Genomic DNA, 25,516 nt, shown 5'->3' with positions numbered 1-25,516 from the left:
TTGTTCATATATGGGTGTAGGGCAGCTCAAGTTAAATCCCCATAGAGTTTGTTGTTAACATAATGTCTGAGACTGAGATCCCCGAGGCCTCATCCACCTGAGACTGTCTAAATAAGGGATTTAACCCCTTAACGCCTAGTTTTTGTGAGTCAAACTTACATAAACGATACATTTTAATCAATACATTGCAAAAAATGTGGGATGTAGCAAATATGATAAAAAAAAAATATTAAAACTAATTTAAGCACATTAATATTTAATTGATTTTTTTAAATTGCCTGAATAAATGCTTAATTTTCAAAAACTTTAAATTTAACTTTAAATTTTCTGGCAACATTTTCACAATTCGGGCTTTAAAGGTTAATATCTGTCCCTAAATATGGAGTTCAGAGATATATACGGATGTGATTGCACTAACGGTAATTTTGCTTGAAATGCAGCATTATAAATTGAACAAAATAAGTGAAAATAATTATTCTGTAATGAGTCTGAATGACAGACGTGCATGAACAGGAAGTCTTTCTGTAAAACGGTCACAATACACAGGAAGATAAGTAATACCCACAGGATCAGCCACTCAGACCCTTTACAAGGAGAGCAGGTCCAGACTTTGTGTACAGGGGTAACTGGGATCTAACAATACCCATCAGCAGAAATACACATGTTTAGGTTTTGGTCTCTAATGTTAATATATCTGCTGATAACAGTGGAACTCAACTAAAGTCAATTAGTAAATAATGGACTGTAACTTAACACTGCTGTCAATTAATTGCTGGCAAGCCAGTGCTAACATTAGCAGGTGTACCCCCTTTACAAATACGTTGACAAACAAAAATAAACAAACAAATGAAAACGAGATGGCGATGGCCAAATTGTCAAACAAGAGGTTTCAATGAAACAATCCAAAAAGCCACAGCATGCTCTCCCAGGAGAGGCCATCTTTTGTATACAGTGTGAAATATTTCCAAAACCTACAGCATATACTGCATGCAGACTCAAATGTATTAATAATTTCTCATTTATATTTGCCTATATTTACCCAATTGTCTCCTTAAGAAATTGTTGGAATGAAACTTGAAACTACATACAGCAATTATGAATATCTATATGTTTAAGATTTATATATATATATCACATCAAAATTTGTATCTGTGGGGGAATTTTTTAGACACCACCAAATACGAAATGAAGAATTTGAAAAAGCACTGCAAGCCTGGCAAAAACCACCCATAGGTGGGGAGATTTTTTTTTTTTTTTTTACCAGTAAATAATAGCTATCAGCATGCACTAACTCAGAAAACAACATCACAGCTTTCATCCTGCTAGCTGTCTGGCTGGGCTAGCTTCTCTCGGTTTTCTTTCTGCTTTGCTCTGCTGGTATCTTCACCATCGCGCACTCTTGTTTTTGATATTGAAGGAGAGGAGGCGTAAAGAGCAGTGAGGGGTTTGTGACATTAACACAGTGGGTGCTGCAGTTATGTGGTATGTGCACTAACCTATGGCTAATGTGACCCGAGAGAACCATTTGATTTAGCAGAAGACTACTGAAGAGAGAGGGACGTCGGTTTTGGAGCAAAGAAGTTTCCTGAGGTCAGTAAAAAAACTCCTTAGCTCCATAGCTCAGCTTGACTTACTTATACCAAATATTAGCATTTATCTATAAAACCTTCTATTCTATGGTCTCTGGACTACTTAGTTCACTTAACCCAAAAATCCACATTTCAAAGTCGAACTAAAGACCTGAAATAACAATATAAAAACACCAAAACTACAATAGTTTCCCGGCAACATTTGAAAATTAAAGCATCTGCTTCTGGTTTTATTTCTCAATAAAGGCAATACAGACATGACCGATAAAGCATCATTAATGAGGAGTTCCTGAATGACTCAATTAATCGTTATACAGATGATGATGAAAATTTACTGGAGAACAGATTTAATCCAGTGATGTTTAGTTCATCTGTGAGTAATGAACACTTACACCACTTGCTGCAAAGTACTGATTTTTTGTACTCTCTGGTATTTAATTTAACTAATTAACTGTGAGTGTGAACGATTGTCTCTCTGTGTTGGCCCTGCGTCAGATTGGCGACCTGTCCACGGTGTACCCGCCTCTCGCCCAGTGGTGGCTGGGATAGGCTCCAGCCCCCCAGCAACCCGCAGTTTGGTGTAATTCATTCTGCACTTCATTCATTACCAAGCATTTGTAGATTTCACTAGTTCCTCTTTTTTGTGTTCTCTGTGCTAAAGTGTTGGGAAGCAGTACATGGGAGTGGCTTCCTTTTGTCACTCCCATTCATTCACACCATGAATCTGCACTGTCCGCATCCCTTGCTACATAACAGTCCCTATATCTCTGTGTTGCTGAAAAGTAGGGCATCTGAGTATGCATATGCATGCATGTTCCATCATTCTTCTTTCTCTCTCTCACTCTCCACGGAAGTGTGTGTTCCAATAGGAGGCCAAGTAATCCATCCCGCCTGCCCATACCTCTGATGTAACAGCACTCTGATTCATTCTGTAGCGAACGCACTCGCTCAAAACCAAACTACATGACCATATAAGGACTGCAACCACATTCTCTGTCTCCATCACAAACACACACAAACATTTCCCTAGTGGGCTAAAGTGTCGGTGAAATGGGAAGTGCTGAATGAAGACAATATTATAAGCCAGTCGTATTCCAGGACACATGAGAACATGCTCACATGGGCACAACAAGCACCCAGACGCCGCTTTCAAAAAAGCCCGTGTGAGCAGTGGTGTTAAATCTGAACCTGCCCCCACGAAGTGCTGCCTCATACCACCACTCACCCCCCCACACACACAGACACACACACACAAAAACAAACAGAGGCTGTGTCACAGACAGCTGGCGAGCACATCTGGCAAGGCCTTTGTAATCACATCAGCACACAGCTGTACGACCATATGAAAAGCGGATCAAAGAACACTCGCACACACATGCACAAACGAGCACCTGTGCAGCAGCTTGACGAGATCACCATTTCATTAAATGGCCGCCAGAATGCTCCAAGGCCGGCACAAGAAGAGCGAGCATCACCTGCAAGTGCGTGTTTGTGCTGACAGAGCAGAACGGAAATAACCTGCCGCTACAACAGGTCACGTTCATTTAAAAAGGCAGTTGTGTAAATTATTTAAAAAAAGAAGCACCAGCCGCATCCAAAAAGGAAAAAACATACAAAATACATTTTTTAAAAGTACGACTATTACACTGATTTTCATTATGCTGTTCCTGTACACAAATGTACACAATGTAAAGGAGTAACTGCTCACGGTTTAAAAAATATATTTTTAAGGCATTTTTTTAAAGTAGTGCTGCAAAAATTAGAATATGAAGGTGTCGGCTTCACCCACAGGTACTTAAAAACTCATTATACCTTATACTTTCATTTATTACCAATCCACTTGAAGATATTTCTAAAAGAAAAAGAAAAAATCAGGGCCAAGCCTTTTGCTAATAACCCTTTAAATAGAAGGCAACAATTTAATGTTTCGTACTTCAATTGTCAGCTTTTGAACTACTGAATTTTTTCTAGTCTGGCAAAGTTGACTGTAGTTTTGCATCAACCATACAAATATGACAATAAATGAGTACATTTCCCAAAATAATGACTTGTCCCTTTAAATTAACTGTATGAGTAAAATGTGAAAAACGGGACAAGGGTTGTTTCATTTGCTGTTACAGTAAAACCTCCAAATAGGAGGATTTCTTATGCTATATACAGTGTACTATAGGTAGTATGAAGTACACTCTGAGGGCCCATTCACTGTGCTGGACAGCTTGTTTCTGAGCTACTAGTGTACTAGTGTCTCTGTGTGCGGATCATTGTTTACAGCGCTGCTGTTTACAGTCCAGTTATTATAACAGATAAATATTTAAAATAGCTAACAACAAGCTAAACTGTGAAATAATAATTGAACCAAGAAGTAACCGCTTCAGCACCGTGCTGCTAAGCTCAGTGTGTACGATGAGTACAGAAACCCAGAAGAACGTGTAAATGTTTTACATTGTCCTGTATGCCCTACACATTTATGAACATGTATTTATCCCACATTTCTAAATTACTGGATTATTATTAGCTAAATTACATCTAGATTATTACTTAACTCTGTGATTCATAGACTTAAATACACTAATATTTCTGTAAATACTGAAAAAAGCAGTATAGCACAATACAAGATATCAGCAGCTTCAAAAATGCCTGCTACATTGAATCAGCACCTCTCTATAGCACTAACACAAACACTGAAACATTGAAACCTTCAAGCATGTAGGAGTTATTGAAGGCTGTGTTAAATGCAGCTGGGTGCACCAAAGAAAATGGCAAGTGAGTGTGTAAATGAATAAATATATGTGAAGCAGTATGTGGGTTTGAGCTTTTTCATGACTTCTTGGAAGCGTATACCACCCTCAGTCTGCCTGTCGCTCTCCATGGTGCTGAAAAATACAGCGTAAGGCAGCTGGCAGTGATTTTACTGCAATATCACACCTTAAAGAGTCTTAACTTAAAGCAAGTGCAGTGGGGTAACTGTACAGGAGTTTTCTGACAGAAGATACACTGGATTGGATTATCCTGCCGTGGCTGCACTGACAAAACAAACACTGTTGGGATGTCAACGCCTCAACCTCAGGAGTACAGTCGCAAGGAGAATCTGCTCCACAGCTCCCACGCCAACAAAATTTCACTGATTCTGCCTGGAAGCCAACAGGAGGCACAAGCAAAGTGGACTCTCATTGCAACTACTGCAGCAAGGACAAGGCAGCTGCGCGGAAAGAGTTAACACGGCGAGATCAAAGCTGCGGAAACATCACAGAGTCACAGCGATCTGATCACGCGCCAACCCCCAGGCTGAATTCATAATTGTCTCTTTAACAAATGCGCGTGTCTGTCCTCTGTTTCTAGGTTAAAAACCCTCTGCATTATAGGGTCTGTATTTCATTCACAGCAAACAGAAATCTTTAAAGTATTACTGGACTGTACACACACACAAAAGAAATTTGATTACACAGCTAGGTGTCTGTGATTCTTAGTCTGTGGTTCTTGTGTGTCCACATTATTGCATAGCAGACTACTTTACACCTCAAAGTATTGATTTGTGATGCACAGCACTTGCAAAGAAAAAACATGGAGCAAGACAAGCTGGAAGGAGCTCAAACTGGTTATTATATGAATTATAAATGTGTTGTTTTACCATGTCAGCACTTGCCCTTGTGTATATGAGAGAGATGGGGAGGGAGAAAAACATAAGACGAGACAAGGCCGAGTTTATCAAACACTTTTTCTCCTTTATGTTGCAGACACTCGGTACAAATGGCTGGTTGTTGCTTGTGGTCGTTGGAGTGAAACTGGTCACAAAGAGCTTTACGACTGCACCAAAAACTGATTGCTTTGGGATCTAGTAGGTTGCCATGGTGACCAGCAGTTTGCATGGAAGATGCTGACTTGTCGGCAAACACTTGCAAACTATTTTGCAGTGTAAAACAGCAAAACGTGCAGAATGTAAGCTGTGGTGGCAGAGATTAAATCTCACCAGCCGGTGGGGACGTTGTTTTCTGTGTTCATATTTTATGTGTTGCAGGAGTAAATCTGGACTTAGCAAAGCGAGAAACAGGCAGCAACTCACATGTGCTCTCATAGTGGAAAGTTGAAGAGCTTGAAGTCTTTGTCGTTTAGCCTCTCTGTTGCTTGCAAAGTTGTTAAAATAATTTCAGTCATCATTTTGGGGGCTTTAGTATGTTTTTGATTTATTATTGAAGGTGTTTTATATGAACAAACACCATGTATATAGTGGCTATGCAGCTGTAAGTTTTATTATGTTCTATCTGCTGTGTTTTCTGTGAGTGTTTCAGATGTGCAGCTATACTGTGAAAACTGCTCATCTACACTTGTTTTGTGAAGTTATATAACACTCTTCATGTCTAATGCATAGCTTGGCAGCAATTATTTAGCAGGCTTTCTTTTACATCATTTACTGTATGTGTGTTTGATACTGGTTATACCACCATTTTAAAAATATTATTGTTAATTTCTTTCAGAAATTAACACGTTGTTTCTGTTTAGCATGCTGAAGGGAACGTCTTAAAAAAGACGTTACACCTGTGGCTTTTTGAAAACCTCTCAATCTGCTTAGGTCAGTAATGGCAGAACAATAAAAAGGGAAATTGCGTCTACAGTAATAAATCTCAGGTGGACAGATACGCTACAGATAAACTACATCTATATGGATACGCATTTCTAAATCATCGAAGACTTCCAGTAAGCCATCAGCAAGCTGGCTGCAGTCAGTGGTTGCATAAAGGCAGAAACTGCAAAAACAAGAGCAGAATTCACTCAGAAGGAAATGAATGGAAATGAGAGCTAAGCAAGGAAGAAACACGTTAGAAGCGCTTCATCAGCAATGTGATGCAGAGGCAGCACTTGCTGAAGCCAATATCTATGAGGCTGTAGCAAGCCAAACAGAAGGGGGACGCATGAGTGGAAACTTCTCCCCTCCAGCAGATCCCTTAGACTGCACTAGTCAGTAGGTTAAGGATCAGTTTGCCACATGAAGCTGTCAAGCTATAGGACATGACAGCGTGCACCACATTTTTACCACTTAAGAAAAGAAAATGACAAGTTTGACTCTGGTAATAGACCCGATATGTCATACATGAAAGGTTTTTTCAATATATTTAGGTCTTCCATAGCACTTGAAACCCTCTCATCAAACATCTTCACAAGATAACTCAATATGTCTAACCATACAAGATTTTAGGTCCTGCTCATCAGTGGTCTTCCAAGATTCAGTGACAAGTTAGGTAAAGAAAAATGTAAAATGTCTGTGCACAGCAACAAGCTTTCCCTCAGTTTGGCTACAGTGTGGGAGAGGCTGGAAACGGCTATTTGACAAGGTGGATTGTTTTCTAACATATTGAGTATGGATTTACATCTTTCAGAGACAAACTCTGAGAGAGTTTGTGAGAGCTGCATTCCTGAGTTGCTATACCTGAACAAAACAGGTGAAATAAAGTAAACATGATAAAATCAGGATGTTTTACATTGAAGGTGATCTTTCTCCACTTGCGATGTACTTTTTCAAGTTTCACTACAACTTGGATAATGAACTGGAGAGTGTTTTCAGACACATTGGCATCTTCCAAACTACAGACAACCATGGAGTTTGCCAAGTGTTCTCCAACATGTCTCTAGATCTGTGTGACTGAAGTTTTATTCAAACTAGCTGAAGTCCAGCAGACAGTGGCTAACAGCCCCCTGTGCTGGCTATTCCCATAATAATGCATACGTATAAGCTTCAATGAAACTTACATGGGTCAGTACTGTAACGGTTAAACCCCTTATAGCTTATATATCATGAAGGAGGATCATGATGCTTCCAGCCCAGGCAGTTGCTGTTCATATAACACTACACCATCCCAAGTGCTTCTAGGGCAAACTCCATCTACGCAGTTAGTAACGCATCAACAACAGTGCGAGGCAGACTTCCAAGACAGATATTTAGAGTTTCATGATTTAGTCAGCACCATTAATCCTCACTGCAAACATAAAACTTCTCCCGTTACATAAGCTAAAGCCTGCAGATGGGTTGTTGTTTTGGCTTTATAGAAGGCACATAATAGTAATGACCCTAGGAAAAAAAAAGATAAACAACAAGTTACTGAAAACTTGTTTTTTTATGGCCGTTTTTCACTAAAAAAAAGTTTTAGTTGAACAGGGAGAATTAAATCTTATGCATCAATCCTCCTAAATAATTTTAGATTTATATTATTCTTATTCTTATTATTATTATTATGCTATAAAGTGGAGCAGTCTGTAGTGAGAAAAACTACTGAAGAGAGGCAAAGGGAGAGAGAGCTCTGAGGACGGTGCACGGACACATCGGCTGGGGGAGAAAAACAGCAACTACACAAACAGAAGGAAAGACAGATGGTAACTAAAGACAGGTAGACAAGAAAACTGACAGGCAACAAGCCAAGAAAAAGGGCAGTACAGTCAGGCTGTGCAGGCATGCAGACAAACACACTAAACTGGTCAAATCACTGAACACTGAAAGCAAGGAAAGTCTGTTCAAAGCTAAACCTCTTCCTGCCTAAATCGCTGTGTGGGACTATTATCCGTTTAAGGGATTTTGCTTGGGCCCCTTTTTTCTGTCTGAGTCTTTCAGATTGCCATTTGAGGATTATTCATCTGCTCAGAAATTTCATAAAAAAGGCTCGTGATAACGCGACGACATGCTGATGACCTGCACATTGAAAAAATGCCTACAATTTTCTGTCATTTTGTAACCAGTGTTTTGGTAATAATAGTTTATCCAACTATGAATGGTTTGGCACTTATAAAAAAACAAATACCGTCATGTGTCCTTAACCTCAGTCAGTCAGATTTCTTTGTTCCCCATAAAACATTTAGTCTGTTTGACATTCTCATTGTTTGCATCCATGTTCGTCAACTGGTGTTCTTTTGTTCCCCATTTCAGGCTTGCATGATTTGCTTCACAGTCACTGAGTTGGATGTTCTGGGCTGTGAAACAGTCGGTGGACAGTCGATGTCGTATACGTATGTGCATCTTTCTTACCAACAGAACACGCTTTACTTTCAGAAAGAAATGGTAAAGAAGAAAATGCATGATGTCAACGGCTCAATGAGAAAGAGCATGAAAAAAGAAAAGCACAGTGGCCTGGCATTCATAAATAAACTAGCAGCATGACGGTGCTCTTACCAGACAAGTAAAAGATGCCTGAAAACCAGTGGAAGAAGAAATACTGAAGGGGATAAGCAGCAAAGATCATAAATAAATCAAAAAAGGAATCTGGAAAGGGATCAAGACCTGCCAGCAACACGGGAAAGATGCTTTTCCTTTTACGTCAATACAGCAAATGGGTGACCTCATCAACTGTGCAAACTACCGTGGGATTACAATCCTATCCATACCAGGCAAAGTGCTTAACAGGATCATCTTGCACAGAATAAAGGAATTAGTCATCATTCAGCTCCACTGGGCTTCACAGAGAATAGATCCTGTACTAACCGAGACACTGTGTGACCACTGAGCAAGAATGGACAACAGCTTTCTGCTGTACAATTTAAAGTATTCATCATGAAAGGCAGAAACGTGTCCAAAGAAGACGCTGTCAATTTTTACCTTGCTAGCAGCAACTTAGGATTTGGACATTTGGATAACTTGTCAGCCAGTACTATTAAGGTGACCTGGCATTACAGTACAATACCTATCAACAGATGGATGAGAATATAGTAATTTCATGTTCTCTTTCGTTTTTCCTCCTAAGTTTTCCCTGTCAACTGGTCCATACAAGAAGATGACAGGTATTGAAAACCATTCATCAGTACAAATATAAATACTTCCTGGAAATGACACGTTGCAAACCTTAACTAAACATTGTGAGATCCCTTTCTTTAATAGCTACAGTTAGATATAAAACTATCAGAATGACAGCACAGAGTGATTTACATGGTTGAGAAAAACAACTTCAAAACATATAACCAAGTCAGGGACACATTTTAGGAGGCAAGCATCTCTTTTCCAAGGTACACACTTTCATGAATGTAAACATAGAGAGTTTACGACAAGGTGAAAATTACTGGTGACACTCAACAAGACAAAACTGGATGCAGACAAACAAGACGCTGAAGCCGGCTGCAGTAAATGCCTGGTAGAGCATCTCAAGGGATGAAACACAGCATTTGTTGATGAGTTCTAAATTTCAAACAGGCACTACTGCAAAATATTTTCATCCAAGCGTTGAAAACAGTCTTTATACTTAAAGTGGCGTTAGTTTCTGCTAAATAATTCCTGATTAGTTAATGTAATACTTTAGTTAATTCCCTTAATCATAATCATCTTGTTGGATTTAAAAATACAAAAAAGCTAATATTTCCCAAAGATGTATGGAGCTAACTATAACTAATACAGATTATTACTAATAAAGTTATTGCCATCACAGTTTTTTCAGTCAACATATCCAGTTTAGCAGTACTTGGGTCGCCCTTTAGCAAATACAGCAATATTAGACATTTGAATGCTTTTAGCAGTTGGTTGAGGGTGACTTCCTGACTCAAAGAATACTGCAAGAGCAACCCAAGAGTTTCTCAAGGCAAAGAAATTGGATATTCCTCAATGGCCAAGACAGTCACATAATCTCAAACCAATACAGCATGCTTTACAGTTACTGAAGACAAAACTGGAAGGAGAGACCCACGAACAAGCAGCAAGTAAAGGCCTGGCATCACAATGGAAGAAATTCAGCATTTGCTGACGTCTGTGACTTCTAGACTTGCATAACATAATTTTAATTATGTTAGTTTGTCCAATTACTTTTTTTAACTTTTTAAACTTCTGGAAATAGAGACTATGCCCAGGAGCTGAAATTAAATTAAAGCAATTAAAGTCAGTAATTCATTCACTTGATTGTTTTATTTAAAATCCACTTTAAAAAGGCCACAATTACAACAAAATAACAAAACCAAACAAAGTTTCCCTGTGAAAAAACCCTATGGACCTAACTTTACATTTGGCCTCAGCCATAAATGTAGTAATATTACAGTAAAGGCTGTAAAATGGTGAGATACCTACCTGTTTTTTAGTTGCATTGTAGAGCCAGGATTAATCCTTTTAACAGCTTTGCCAGATGGACAGTTGAGCTTTGTGACTTGTATAATGTTTTTTCTAATCTAACCAAGTAGTTTTGGTACCCAGAACTAATCAAAAAATGTGTGAATATGAAAGTGAAAAATAAAAGGAAACAACAATGGTGCCACACAACATCTTGAAACAAAACTCAACATTCTAAAAATCACATGGGACAAAGCATACATCATCACTAACACTCTAGTGACCTGGTTTGGATTTTTTAGGTATTCTCTCTAAAAAGAGGAAATAAAATAACAAAGGATATCAATACTGTGCACGGCAAAAGAACAACTGAAAAATAAATAAATAAAAAAGGTGTCTCACAACTTTAGAGCTTTTATTTTGAAAATAACATGCTTTGATTTGACTTATAACCTTCTATCATATTGCAGACCTCCCAGGAATTTGTCTTGAGGACTTCCTGCTTTTACAGAAATACAGTTTTACCTTTGTACATAAATAAAGGTGAGCATGTCAAAAACAATCTAGGCTAGAAATGCTGAAGGCAAAAATGAAAGGAGATGGCCAATCACATTATCTTAGCATTCAGTTAACAAGTTAACTAATGCTATTAAAAACTACCACTAGCAAACCAACAACAGCAACTTTGCTAACAGCAAACCTACCTTGATAATGACATCAAAATAACATGATTGCAATATTTATTTATCTGTAAACAGCTTTAATAATTCCTTATAATGTTTTAAACCAAAATGCATAACATCTGCTGGTTTCAAATGTTTCTTCATCCAAATGGACAGTCTAAGAATTGCAGGTAAAATACTGGATTCACCTGACTTGCATGACGCTTCCTTTGAATTTACTTTCTTTCAAGGCTAAAATAATCAACAGGATAAGCCTCAGAATTTGGGAAATTTCAATATTTCTCTTTTTGATGAGATTTTACAAAACAAAAAAAAATCTTAAAATAAACTAATCATAAAAATAGACAGTAGAAGGACAGAATACATGAAACTAAGTTGAGTCAAATGAGAGGAAAGGGCTGTCGGAATATGCAATTCCTACTTGTGACTTGTGATAGTCACAAATAAGAGTTCAGACTGTTTGTGAATTGCTTTTCCCTTCCTCTCTTCCACACAGAGGTGAGAAGTGAAGGTTGTCCTGCAAACAGCAGTCCTGAAGCTGACGGGGACTGAGACAATGCTCAGAAGACTTCAGCTGTGCTCACGGTTGTAAGCCTGTTAGAGTTGTCTGAGACCTCGAGCATTATCTTGGCCATGTCTAAGATAATTCTGTTTAATAAGTCCATTATATGCTGGTTACATGCGTTGCTACAGGGCATGAGCTAACTACATGGCCGACTGGGTGATAGAAAGCAGAGTGGCACTTCTGGCCGAAGTGATTCCTCCCACACACACTGCAAATATATTCTCTCAAATATATTCTTTTACACATGCTTGTTATTTTTCCTTCAAAATGCATGTCTCACTAATCAGCGAGCCAAAGGAAACAGGTTTTTTTGATCTCATTTGGCCCACCTATCGTTGCAGGGTGAGTTTAAAACAAGATAAGTGGATTTATTATTTATTATGCGGATTTATTATGCTTACATAACATGGCCAGAGCAAGAATAATTACAGCAGTGATAGCGGCTTTTAGCAGGCTAGCAGGGTGTGTTAATTTAGAACAATTATAATTCAGATTTAGCATATTTACCAACAGCTGGAGGACATGAGGGAGGTTCAGGGATACTTGTGAGCGGCCGCACACCTCGTGTGATTGAGCATCTGCCATGATATGAATGCTCTCGTGCTTTTTCTTGTCTTTTTGACATTTCATCTTCACATAAATTGGAAAGGGGAATTTTTAGGTCAGTTCGTACATCTCTGACAATAGCATATTCACCACTACTGCTGTAATCTCTAGCAGTTAGCACTGTTGTACACAGTGACAGCTGTAATCTCTCTTTGTGACTTCAACTCTCACTAAAGTGATTACTGAATCCGTCTACTGCTCTCTTTTCATTTTTCTACTCCACTCCCTCTCTCCTTCTCTCTCTATGTGGCTGGTAATCAGTCAGCTTAGCTCTTCATCTCAGTAAACAACATTAGCCCGGAAGACCAAACCAGCCAATCCAGGCTCGGCAGAGCCGGCTGGGCGGCCAATAGCAGCAAGGAACATCAAGTCCCTCGTGACACAGTGACCTGCTGCATGTCAGTGAGCATTGCTATGGAAACCCTACTGTACAGCGCGGCTCAGTGGAAATGCAGCAAAGTGAGGGAGGGAGGAGAGAGGTGGGAGGAGAGGAGAGAGGGATGCTGGCAGACGTGGGAGAGTAACGAAGAGAAAAACTAAACAGCAGCAGTAGAGACGGAGGAGGAGTGTTTCCTAGAAATTTGGCATCAGGTGGAGTTGGAGGGGAAGTGTAGCTGACTCAAATTGCACAGCGTGTTTCAAAAGTATGTAGGCAGCAGAGCATCTTTGAATGCTTTGGCTTCTGGCTCATATTGCTCTGGAGATGACTGAGCTGTGAGTCTGTAAGGCAGATTTTACTGTGAAGCACTCTGCACTGGACCGTATCAGAAAACCAATGAAGGAAAATGATTATTTCAGCTTTAAGCTAAACATTTAAAATCACATTTAAGCTGTCTTAATAAGCAATAACAGTTAGACCTGGCGTAGTTTAAGCTCATGTTCATGCTTCATTTAGCATTTAGAAACATAAATGCTTGTGACCACCAGCGCTACCCCTCAGCCTACTAGTAGACACACCTGTGGTATCAATTTCAAACCTCTATCGTTATTCATAAGATTTTCAGAAAACTTTCAAAGACATCCAAGTTTTTTAGTGGAAATTAACAGCTATGATATTAATTTTAAACTCCTATATCTTCTTCACAAACTTGGGTGTCCACGTGACACCAATAACCCTTTTATGGCTGAGGGGCAAAAAGGACTGACAAGTGAGTCCCAGGTTTTCTGACACTGTATAAGATTCATGTTCTTTTTTACACTTTATTAAAGTTTTGCAGTCACATGACTACTAACTATGTGATGTTAACTTGTCCGATATTTTAGACGTCTTTAGACAAGTCATTCAGGCCCCTTTCACACAGCCCTGAAAGCAGTGACGCCATGTCAACCACCGGTTTCTCAGGATAAGTGTTAACAAAAACCTTATTCGATATATAGCAGACTGTCATGGTTGCTAGTAATTTCCTTGGAGATTTACATTCAAATTAAAAGTTTTTTGACTGCTCTCCCTATTCATGACATGGACACTGTGATGTCAGTTCAGGATGTAGCTTTTGACTGCTGCTCGAATGAAAGGAGAAAAACCTGATGAACAGATTAACTTTGCTGCTTCTGTGAATACTGTCTGTATACTGAGCTGCACTTTATTTTCTGATAGCTTTCATGTCCTCTGAATAGCCTCTACTGTATCTTTGATTTGCTGAGAAAATACCTGGAAAGTGACAATCACTTATCCAAGTGATTGTACAACTTGGATAATGCAAAAAATGGACTGAACTGTGCTGCATGTCTTCTTCCAAAGTGATGATAAAACAAGTCATTTTTACACACTATTTAGGCAGCATTTGCATTTGAAGAAGTAATTTACACGTGTCAATATAAGTTTGCATTAGCACAAATAGAAAATAGGAAAAGGATAGAACGCAAATAGGAAAAGCTCACATTTCTCTTCACGCACAGACCGGACAGCGAGAAAATATTGTTTTTTGGTGCAAACAACTTTTGGCCTCCACCAGCTTCTTCTTAGTTGATGTACACATATATCCAGGCTTGGGAGGAACCCTAGGAGTCACACTAGCGTGTGACCCCCTGAGGCTGGGATTTTGTCTCCTCCCAGTTTTGAACTGGGCATCTTTTTTGTGTGTGAGGCAAATGTGTTCATCACTACACCATGGAGGCGCTGATGCAGGTTTATAATTACAAGTAAAGTCAGGAACACATTCGGCCGCAGCAAGGCAAGATTCATGTTCGCATTTCTTCTTTGGTTACTGAACTATTTATCTTTTTCTGGTTATTGTTTTCTGTTTCTCAAATTCTGCACCAGCATCAATGGTTACTTCCTCTATTAAAACATATTAGTTTTATTACCTCACAGATCTATAAAAAGGACAGATGCATGTTGGTATAATAAGGACACTGTGTACTGTTGGAGCTAGATAAACACTCGTAACTAGGCCAATCTCTGCTGCATTTATTGTATGTGGGTTCAAATGATACAGTTGTGCTCCAACATATCCCTCTCTGAAAGGCCCATTTTTATCTTTCTCTTTCTTTCTTTAATGATCTCACTCGCCTCCTGATTAGAGAGTATCTCTCATAACAATCATGATAATCATCTATCCACCGAGTGAGCCATCTCTCAGTTATCTGTTCATCATATAAGTGATCCATTCATCCATTAATCTGTACATCTGTTGAATCATCTATGCCTCCCTCTGTCAGTCGGTCCATCTGTCTGGTCATCTATCAAGCCGACTTATTCTCCTTTGTACCGAATCAACCCCTAAAACCAGTCTGGTCTGCGGATTTTATCGGGCTGCTCAGGACTGTGTGTGTTTGTGTGTCGTGAAGAGCAGCGTAACGCGGCCTGGTAGTTGTAGAGTTATGTAACAAGGCTTTAGTGGCACGTATGCTACTGTCAGCTCCATACTTACACACATACCACCAGATTTCATGGCTGTGCAGTTTTTGCACATGCATGCAATGTAGTGTATGCATGTGCAGTCGCACCCACAGCGACTGAAGTCACAGCCTAAGAGACTCAACATGCAACTGATTTCATTTTCTAGGCAATTGTGATGCAGATTTGGAAGACTTTACAAATGAAAGAAGAATAATCAAATGTATAATTACATGTTTTGCTTTTTCAACATAGTCAGATGACAAACACAGACATATTTCATGCATTTAAGCGACCAACATTTCATCTGGTGTCCCTGGCAGATTGATGGATGCTTTTGGGTGTTCGGCACAAATAGTGTGCTGATATTGGCTGTATTTGTAGCCATGCTAGTGGCTCTTATGATTATCATTTTATCATAAAATTAAATATTTCGACACCTATTGGATGGAATAGCATCGAATTGTGAATGTATTTATGGGCTCCACAGATTTACTATGATAGTTTTGATTCCTTGGATCAAAATTCCAATTAAAAAGTATTTTAATATAGTTATTCTGGTCAAACTGGGGGGAGATAAGCCATATGCCACTGGGTTTATTGCTAATCAGTAAATTATAGCATGTTAACATGCTAATAAAGAATGATAAACAATATAAACGTTACACTTCCCTTGTCATAAAGATATCAGGATGCTGACTTTCGTATTTATTGCAGCATGTGACTGACTAACATGACTGTAGATGCGTAGAGCCAGTTTTAATAAGCAGGGGAAATTACTGTAATGGCTTAAAGTGGAGGGGAAAAAGCACCAGCGGGAGTGGAATACTAATAATGTGCACACTGATGAACAGTCGGTTTATTTTTGTGCTAACCAAAAATTCTCAATCTGGAACGCTGCCGCCACCAAGGCTGTATGGTAACTGCACACCATTTGGAAATCACAAGACTGACCTCCAACCGGTTCCCAACTTTTAATTTACTTTCTGATTGTTACTTTTCCTGGATAAACATTATTCACTGTCCATGGTCCTGAAACAGGAAAAAAAGAACAGTGGGAAAGATTTCATGTATTTTTTGGGACTTTTTTGTGGCTTGAGGGGTAAAATTAAGCCTTAAAACGTCTGAAAATAAGACCTTTTAAAGGCTTGCTTAATCTCTTGAAAGGAAACACTAAAAATATAAGACTTACAAGTAGTTTTGGTGCATCTGGTATAACAGAAAAACATGCATTAGCAATCTATCTTTTCTGATAGCACTTTCCTCCAGCAATCCAAGCCCATTAATATAAGTAGAGAAAATATCCCTCCCTATAAAAGCAAATACTGCAGCCAGGTCAAGTGCAAGATGGATTAAAAACTTCTGTCCTATACAAACTAGTTCAAATTTTAGGTAACTAGGAAATTATGAAAAAGTACACAAATGTAATGTCTGTCCTCTGTTCAGCAATGTTTTTGGGGCTTGTTACTTGGGAGCTGATGTCCTCTTCCGTCCCTCTAACCTTTCACTCATCCCTTAAGACTGCGTGGCCTGAATTGAAGGACTCTAAATACACAGAGTGTCCTCAAGCAGCTGAATTGAAAGTTAAGGGTTGGGAGGACACAAGGAAGAGGAGGAGAAAGACAGAGAAAGGAGGAATCAGAGACAGAAAATTAGAGCAAGTTCATTTTCAAAAGCTGTCCTGGCGCAACCTCTTGCCTCAGCATGAGCATGTGTGTGTGTTAACAAGGCGTGATAGAAGAAAGGATGACCCTAGAAAACCTTTAGAAAAGTTCCTCCTACTGTGCATCTGCTCTCAGCCTGTCAATCATCAACCAGTAAGAGGCTGTTTTCACAGAGGACAGTTGTCAAATATCGCTCATTGACAGGAACTGAGTGGTGTGCCTTCTGCCACACACAAACCAACTCCCAAAACACCCACAATGCATCTGTCCTTCTGTATCTCCTATAGTTCTTACCTCCATCTGAGTACGTCTCTGTTCCGTATCCGTCCTGCAGGCCGTTGTTCCACGTCCCTTCGTACTTCCCGCTTGTCCCCGTGCTCTCCCGCACGCCATAGCGTCCTTTAAAGCCATTCGTCCACTCGCCTTTGTACACCCAGCGGCCTTTATTCTCAACGCCCACACCGTGTCTCTTGCCCTGAGCCCAGGTGCCCTGGTAGGTGTTCCCGCTGGGCCAAGTGTAGACACCCAGCAGTTCAAACCCATGGGCCCAGGAGCCGCAGTACTCGCCCTGGCCTTTGGGTCCAGTGCAGATCCCGTGACCGTGCGCCTTGCCCTCCTCCCACCCTCCGCAGTATGACCCCCCATCGTCAAAGTTGAACCTGCCGCCAGTGGACATGCATGAAACAGGTCTTGGCAATTCCCCTGAAGCCTCGACAAAAAGAAAAAGAAAAGAAAAGAAAAAAGAAGGAAGAAAAAAGGACAGGTTGGTGCTAGAACCAATCCATGGAGCTGAGTTTGGAGGTTGATGAGGGTAGGGGTAAGGAGGTGAAGGAGGGAGTGGGAGGGAGTGAACTCCCACACAAATCAAGATAGGCCACTTTCAGTTTCCCACTAGCTTGGTGTGGAAGAAGTTGAAATGAGGTGACTAAAAAAAAAACAAAAAAAAAACAAAAAACAAAACGTGGCCCCTCACAGCTGTGTCAGGGCTCTCCCGGCCTGTTGGGGAAAGGTAGCAGGTTGCTGTTCACTCCATCCTCTTGGTGGGCTCTTTGTAGCTTTGGCTAGCACTTCCCAGCTTTTCTGTGGCCTTTCCAGGTGAGAGAGGAGGAGAGTAGGGCCAGAGCTGCCATTATTCTCCCTCAGCAGAAGTTTAATCCATGAGGCAGCTCCACCGGCCTGCCATTGGCCTGCCTACACAGTCTACGACACAAACGCAGAACTCTTCCTCCTACTCTCTCTCCTGCCTTCCACTCAGGCCCACTCAATCTGCCACCTCCTACCTGATGATGCCTCCACCTCTCTGGGGTGTAGAGCCAAGAAGTTTCCCCGGTGGCAGCCCTTCAAACCTCCGAGCCTCCAGCATAGACGCCACCCTGATCAGCACCGAGGCTTCAGCTGGAGCGGTGACATGATATCTGACAAAAGAAAAAAAAAAAAAAAGGAAAAAAAAAAAACCTCCTCCTCAGATTTTTCTTTTTCTCCAAGTCTGTTGTTGACGATCAGACAAAAATATTTAAAGTGAGACTCTGTGGCTCACACCAGACTTCATTCTCAGCTTTAACACACACACATATACTGCGCTTTGCTGCACAGCCAGGGATCGCACACATGCATAGAGAGAGGGAGAGAAGACAAAAATAATGGGAAAAACACAGAATGTAATCTGCTCGGCTGCCTGTTTCGTCTGTCCTGTGGTGCCGGAGAGCAGCAATGCAGTCTCCTGCCTTATGCACGCATACACTATATGCAGGCACACACACATATGCACACACACATACTCCTTCTGACAGAAAGTGCGCACACACAGACAATGAAAATAAATAACTGAACTGATTAATTTCTCTTCTTCTATTCCCCGTCTTCCTCTCTCTCTCAGTCTGTCTGTAGGTCTTTAATCCACTGCGTCCATAAGTGGTTTATCCTCTGCGTGGGCTGCCTTCAGATTGCCTGTTTGATGAAATACCATCCATCTATATGATCCTGTTAAGGTGTGCTCTGTCCTCTTCAGCATCGCCTGCTCGTCTCCATGTTTCCCTATGGAGTGCCGGCTGACGCACAGCCTGCCTGCTGCCTTGGTCTTACAATCTCTTCTCCTCCTACGGCTGCATCTCTGTAGCTCTCTCTCTCTCTCTCTCTCGCTCTCTCTCAGAAAATCTGCTCATTAGAGAGGACTGTTCCAATGCAGCCACAACCCCCCTCCTTCCCTGCTCAATAGCACAATCCAGTTCTTAAAGAGATAGAAACGCCACACACAACTTTCTATTGCCACCCTCATCTGTAGCTTTATTTTTTAGACTGTTTATCATTATCTCGGCTTATCTCTAATTTTGTTGGCCTGAATACACAAGGGCTGGATGATGATACTGATTCTAAAAGTCCTGAGTATGGTTTATTCCATGTCATTAACTTTTTGTCTACTGTGTAGTTTCTGTTTGCCTTGTTTGTCCTTTGTGGTCTCTCTTTCATCTCCCAAAGATTGATGCCAAAATTAATCCCCCTCCCTGATCTCAGTGCTCAGCCTCCACTGTCACGGACCCGGTTCCAGGGACTCGGGGTCCGTGAGCAGTGTGGACTATGATTATTATTATTATATTATATGGGTGTGTTCTGCTCTGCTGCTTTTCCTGCGCTCCATGTTTGTGTTTTGGCAGGTGTGTGTGTGTGTGTGTGTGTTGGTGGGCGCGGTCGAGACAGGCACCTTCAGGCCTGGTGGGTGTGGCCCTGCCAGTTGACCGGTCACACCCAAGGATCTCCACACACACCTGGCGCCGATCAAGCCTCGTCAGAGGAGCTACAAAGCAGTGCGGCTGAGAGCTCCTCGACGCTGGATTGTAGAGTAACTACCCGTCAGTGTTTCCAGCAAATTCGGTGCGTGCTAGTCTGTCGCTGTTGAGTTGTGAGTTAATGGCTGCCTTTGTGGTTTTCCATCAGGAGTGCGGGAACGGGAGAGCAGCGAGCACAAGTTTCATGGGAGCGGAGACACGCAGCACGGGCACTGAGAAGAAGACACGGAACGGGAGTCGGGATCGCACTGGGGATTTATTGTTGTTTGGATTATTACACCACTGTAAATAAACGCACTGCCTTCATCATAAAGTCCTGCATTTTGGGTCCTCATTCCTCACATCCCCACGGTCTGCCACACAGACCGTGACATCCACTCTGCATACTTTAAATCACATTGCTCATCTTTGACTTCACTTGCAGACTCTGTGGCGCAACCCACCTCCACCTAAACCCAAGTCACTCAGCGCTCCATCCAAGCCTCCATTCTATCTTCTTCTCCCACCAGCCCCTAGACTCTGATTATCCTTCCCTAATTCCGATCACCACTGTGATTCTGTTCTGCTGTGATGGGCCATCAGAGGCGAATAGGAAAAAGGCATATCAATAAATTTTCAGCTTCTTCTAAGGATCTCTCCTTATTGAACAACGTGGGCTGGAGCCTATCACAGCTAATCCCAGAAGTTTCATTCAGTTCATCTGGACACGAGTTCAGTCTCACTTGACAGCAGATTCCACAACCTTATAAAAACGCATAGCTCCCTAATGATCAACACCAGCACCCCTCCATAGCAATAAGTCATGAGATCAGATTCAAGATCACTGATATGCAAAGTTGTCATTGCCATTAATCACTGGCCATGTGCGCTATACAAAGAGAATTGATGAATGGCTGCAATCAAAGCATAGTTAGATGTTCAAAGATGTACTCTTAGGTCCACTCCTCAATTCAAAGATGACTGTTCGCTTATTACATAAATGGCCTGCTTGCCCTGGGGTGGACTAATTTCTGGTGTAGCATGTTTTGGGGCTTATAAACCACAGAGATTGGGCCTTTTAAAAATACACCCAGCTGACAGATACAGGATCACAGACATGGTTTTCACTCAGGCAGTTTTTTTTCCTTTTTCTTCTCTCTAGGATCGCCTGGAGCTTTCTTTAGGTGTCTTCTCTACTTTGACAAATGCTCAGCTGGGATAACCAAATTTACCCAGATCATCTTTGATATGGTGTTCTTCTGCTTCCTTGGCAACTGTGTCTTTGGGGACAGTGTTTGCTCAGTGTTGCAGTTTTTTTAATGACACATAATTAGTGCTCCAGTGGATAATGAGAGTCAGACCTTAAATATTGAGCCACATCTTTTGGTTCACAGTATTAATCAACTTTCAACTACCCACGATTACCAATGGTAATTCCCACCTATCATAGGGCTAAGGTTGGCGTACATCCTGGACAGGTTATGATCCGTAGCTGGGCTAACACAAAGACAGACGACTCCACACTCTCAGGCTTACACATGCAGCCAATTTGTCATTTAACCTAAACCGCAAACCTTTGGACTGTGAGAGGAAGCTAGCGTACCAGCAACAAGTTGCGCTTCTATAGCATGAAAGCATTTACAAATAAATATCGGCACTCAGTATCTCTACAAAAACAAAGATACCAGGAAAACGACATGGTCTTTGTAGTCATCTCTAATAACAGACACCTCTATAAGAAAATCTACATAACCGTGATAGCGTTAGCCGTGTGTTGGACTGACGACCTGTGTACCCAGCCTCTCACCCTGAGAGCTGGGATAGACTCCAACCTCCTGTTGCTTTGAATTAGATAAGCATTTAAGAAAGACAGACAGTCTTGACTTGGATATCTGCTGGTCAACAGGATTTATGGATGCATGCATAAAATAAATGCACTAGAGATTTGAAAACAGATTTCAAGTAAATTTGTCATCACGACCAATACAAATGCTGTCACATGGACTTAAAATCTATTAAAAGTTAACTGTAAGAACACAACCAGGTGGATTTGACGTGGTTTGGATGTGTTGTGTGGTTGTTGGCATAAAGATGCACAGGTGTGAAGCGTTAAGATGATGGTGCCATCGCTGGGGATTTCACCCAGGAAAAAAGGTTCTCCGTGGGCTTAATGAGAAATTAAAGCTGTCTTGTTCCATGTTTGAATAAATCGGCAGACTCTTTTTATTCCTTACATGTCCACCACATCTTCTGTGATGTTTCTGTATACTGCATGATTATGTTCAGCCTTTTGTATATTGCCTTGGTGTTGGATCTGTCACTAAGCTGGAAGGTAATCTGTTTCAATGGGAGCGCTGGGAGCATCCCATTATTGTTTTCTATTATTAGCATTTTTCATTTTTGTCATTTTAATTTCCTGCCTTTTCTTTATTTTTACAGACAGGTCGGCAGTAATCTCTCGATGCTGCCTGAGCGGTGTGCCAAACTTGCAATATGCTGCATATCCTGTCTTCTATGTGCCTTTAAAGGCGGTTGTGGCTCAGGAGGAAGAGGGTGGGTGTCTACTGTTAAGGAGGGTGGTCCAAGCTCTGGCTCCTTCAATCTAGATGTTGAAGTATCTCTGAAGATGCCAAACCCTGAGATGCCCTGGATGCATCCATCAGAGTGTGAGTGTGTGAAGGTTAGGTTAAAAAGTGCCTAGGCATAGAAAAAAAAAAGCCAGGGATGTGTATGTATTCTATAATCGATTTCAGTTTCTGCTCCATTTCTGTTGCAGATGTCAGCATAAAGAGGTCAAATTAATAATGCCTTAAGAAATCTGGAAATCTGCAGAGGGGTAATCAATTTCAGGCTCTTATTTTGCTCATATGTTTATCATCATAAAGCAATATCTAATCAAATCTATCATAATGCAATCTCTTGAAGTAATGAATAACTTAATGATGCATTACAGTTATTACTTTTTTCTTAAAAAAAAAGGATTCCAATTTAAAATGTTGGAATTCGATTAATCTACCCTTAATAATATCAGTAATGCTCACTAGCACCTACAGAGGCTTCATGCTGGGTTCAGAAGAATCCGGTTTACTCTGTAGCAGGAGGGAGACACAGACTAATTAATGTGAAACACAGTGTCATTTAATTATTTCATTTCAGCATTGTGTGCTTAGCTAGAGTGCTTTTCTTAGTCTCTGATATGCAAATGTGTGTGGACCTGCAGTTGAAGCTGGAGCTTCTGAATAACTTCAATGTACTGCATGCATATATAAAACATGGATGTGGCCATTGATTGGTTTTGGAGCCATAAGCTTTCAACATCATTATAACTGTTAATTTCCTGGAGCCAGAAGTAACCATATGTATCGCTGAAAGGGTGGAGTGCTAAGTTATACACTAATACTAGTTAGCTCAGTTAGCAAACACACAGACACTCATATCTGCTAATTATTGATACTCAAAAAACTAATGAAATAGTAAATAGTAATTTTACTCACTAAAACTGAAGCACAATGTCCTTGGACAGACTGGACCAAACAACAGGCCATTAGAAATCCTCCAAAAAACACCAGTAGCACAAGCACAGCATAAAGGCAGATTGGTGGCTAGCTAAATAGCAGAGCAGATTGACTACAGCTCTCACTATTGGGATACCCATAACTAAGACCCAATATCCAGGTGGATGAGCTATAAATAAAACTAGAGGAATACACTTTGGGTTATTTCATTTTTGGCTTAATTTCCTCAGTTCCTGTGGTTTTCTTGTGGTCTTCACTGAGGCTAAGCTAACTGCTGCAGGATGGACTAGAGATGTGGTTTTACCTTTTGTTTTCTTTCTTGTGTTTTTGGGCGGGGGTATATTAAATGCTAAAAATATGAGATGTTTGTGTGCAATGGCATGTAAAATACCAAGAAAAGTATTACTCTTTGCTTCTCAGTAATCTGTAATATTTATGGGTGCCTTGCATGAAGTGCTGTACCAACTTTGGCCACTCCGAAGAGTTGCATCTCCGAGTTTGGTTCCAGCGGGATTCGACTTCTTCTCTGTGGTGTTGCAGCCACGACAGCTGGGGCTACGCTCCACTTGGCCATGTCTTTGTGTCACTTGTTACATAACATCACACTCAGGGTGAGGAAAGCGATTTCAATGGAGCATAAGCAGCTCATGAGGCGAGAGGTATGAACCACTGAACCTGCTGACATCTGAAAGGCTGCAGGTAGAGGAGCTGCTCTCAAAAACTTTAATTCTTTGAAAACCATAAAACACTGGCAGACACTACAGAGCCTTTTCTACTTTAGATTCAGTTATAACAAACCATGTAAAAATTGTTCTTTGCTGGCTTTTTTGCTGACTTGTCCACTATGCTGGCCGGGGTTTGAAGCGCTGTTCTTTCTGCCCTGTTTGATTTCTCCCTCAAGTGTACCTCAGCGAACTTAACACCTCCAAGTGGATGTAATGTTTAATGCCAGTGTGGCTCATTTTCAATGTGTGATGCAAAACATAATACATTCACACCTCCTGTGTCTCTCACGTTCTCTAACAAGACTTATCGCGTCCTCCTTTCCCATTCACTTTCTTCACACTGCTGTCCTTTTGCTGTTGTTGTCTTTGTCCTTCCGCATGGCAGTGTCTATGAGAGCTAAGCCAATTCTAACCCAGATTATGGTAATAAAATCACTGAGGGTAGGGATTAAGGCTTAGGCCTCTAAACACAGCAGACAGAGAGACAAAGGTGGGGGAAGGCTGAAGGTGAGCAGGTGAGAGGGCAACAGAGTGAGACTGGGTTAGTGTGATTTCCTGACCACAACAAACGGATTAGGATTTAGAGAAGTTGGTAGCAAAAGAGTAACGAAGGTTCACAAATCCTTGACATCATTTGAACAGATTCAATTACAGCACTGGCTTAATCACGGATAATGTCATTGGGTGATGAGAGGAGGAAGACTGAGTGAATGAAGAAGAGCCCTGAATAAAAGTGGCACTCAGACGGTGAGGGGTGGAGATGCGGTTGGCCACTTCAACTCCAAACCTGGAGTACAAACAGGGTTCACATTAACTGCAAATTAATTAATCAAAGCAAGACAGCAGATATTCATATTTTGTTATCTTTATATGCAGGTTGATGTAAGGATAATTTAGCTAAGTCCACAAGGCAGCTAATTCACTCATTTAAAAAAATGTGGGACAAGTGGGAAATGTCAGCAATGCTGAGCGGTAATCTTAAATTTTCATGTTAAATAATAGTTTATCCAGGAGTGTATCCACAGATTGTCACACCTTTGTTCAGCCATATCTGACAATTTTACAAATTTTTATGCAGTTATGATACAAATATACTACACACCATATTTTCCATCTGTGCAAAACTGCAAAAAAGGCAAAAACTTTCACCCCGAATATACTGCCGCTTATCTTTCTTTGTGGTACTTTCCATCATATTTAACTAAATCTGCAAAGCTTGTAACTTTAACTGAGTATGTGATTAGACAGGTTAACCTTCTTCTGAGTATAATAATAAATGCCTTACTTCCATATTCCCTGGGTAAAAGCCAGATTTTAGAAAAGTGCTTGTGCTGCATAACCATTCATAATGTGGGACATTACCTCAGGATAATGTGGGACAGAGGAGAAGGAACACAAATGGTGTGGAGTCCCACACAAAGGAGGACATCTGGTCACTCTAGCTCCAGCCACATTTAAGCTTCTCATTTTATTTATTTCCAACTCATTATTTTTATTCTAGCTTAGCAAGACTCGGGGTTCAAGATAACACCCCAGATTTAAGCCAGCTTTGTTGTGATTGGCT

The 25,516-nt window shown here is 40.7% G+C and overlaps 1 protein-coding gene across 1 annotated transcript in view; it reads right to left on the bottom strand.

Annotated features, from left to right (window-relative positions):
• Nucleotides 1-19,060, bottom strand: part of jph3b (junctophilin 3b) — a 53,807-nt gene extending 34,747 nt beyond the window's left edge. The window contains exon 1 of the mRNA XM_063477708.1: nt 17,245-19,060. Coding sequence (XP_063333778.1) covers nt 17,245-17,626 — 382 coding nt within the window. The 5' untranslated portion in view covers nt 17,627-19,060. The remainder of the gene's footprint in view (nt 1-17,244) is intronic.
• Between the last annotated feature and the right edge of the window lie 6,456 nt (nt 19,061-25,516).

This window comes from Pelmatolapia mariae, linkage group LG7 (assembly GCF_036321145.2).
Source record: "Pelmatolapia mariae isolate MD_Pm_ZW linkage group LG7, Pm_UMD_F_2, whole genome shotgun sequence".
In the NCBI taxonomy this organism is placed as follows: domain Eukaryota; kingdom Metazoa; phylum Chordata; class Actinopteri; order Cichliformes; family Cichlidae; genus Pelmatolapia; species Pelmatolapia mariae.
This window is presented reverse-complemented; position numbering and strand designations above follow the sequence as displayed.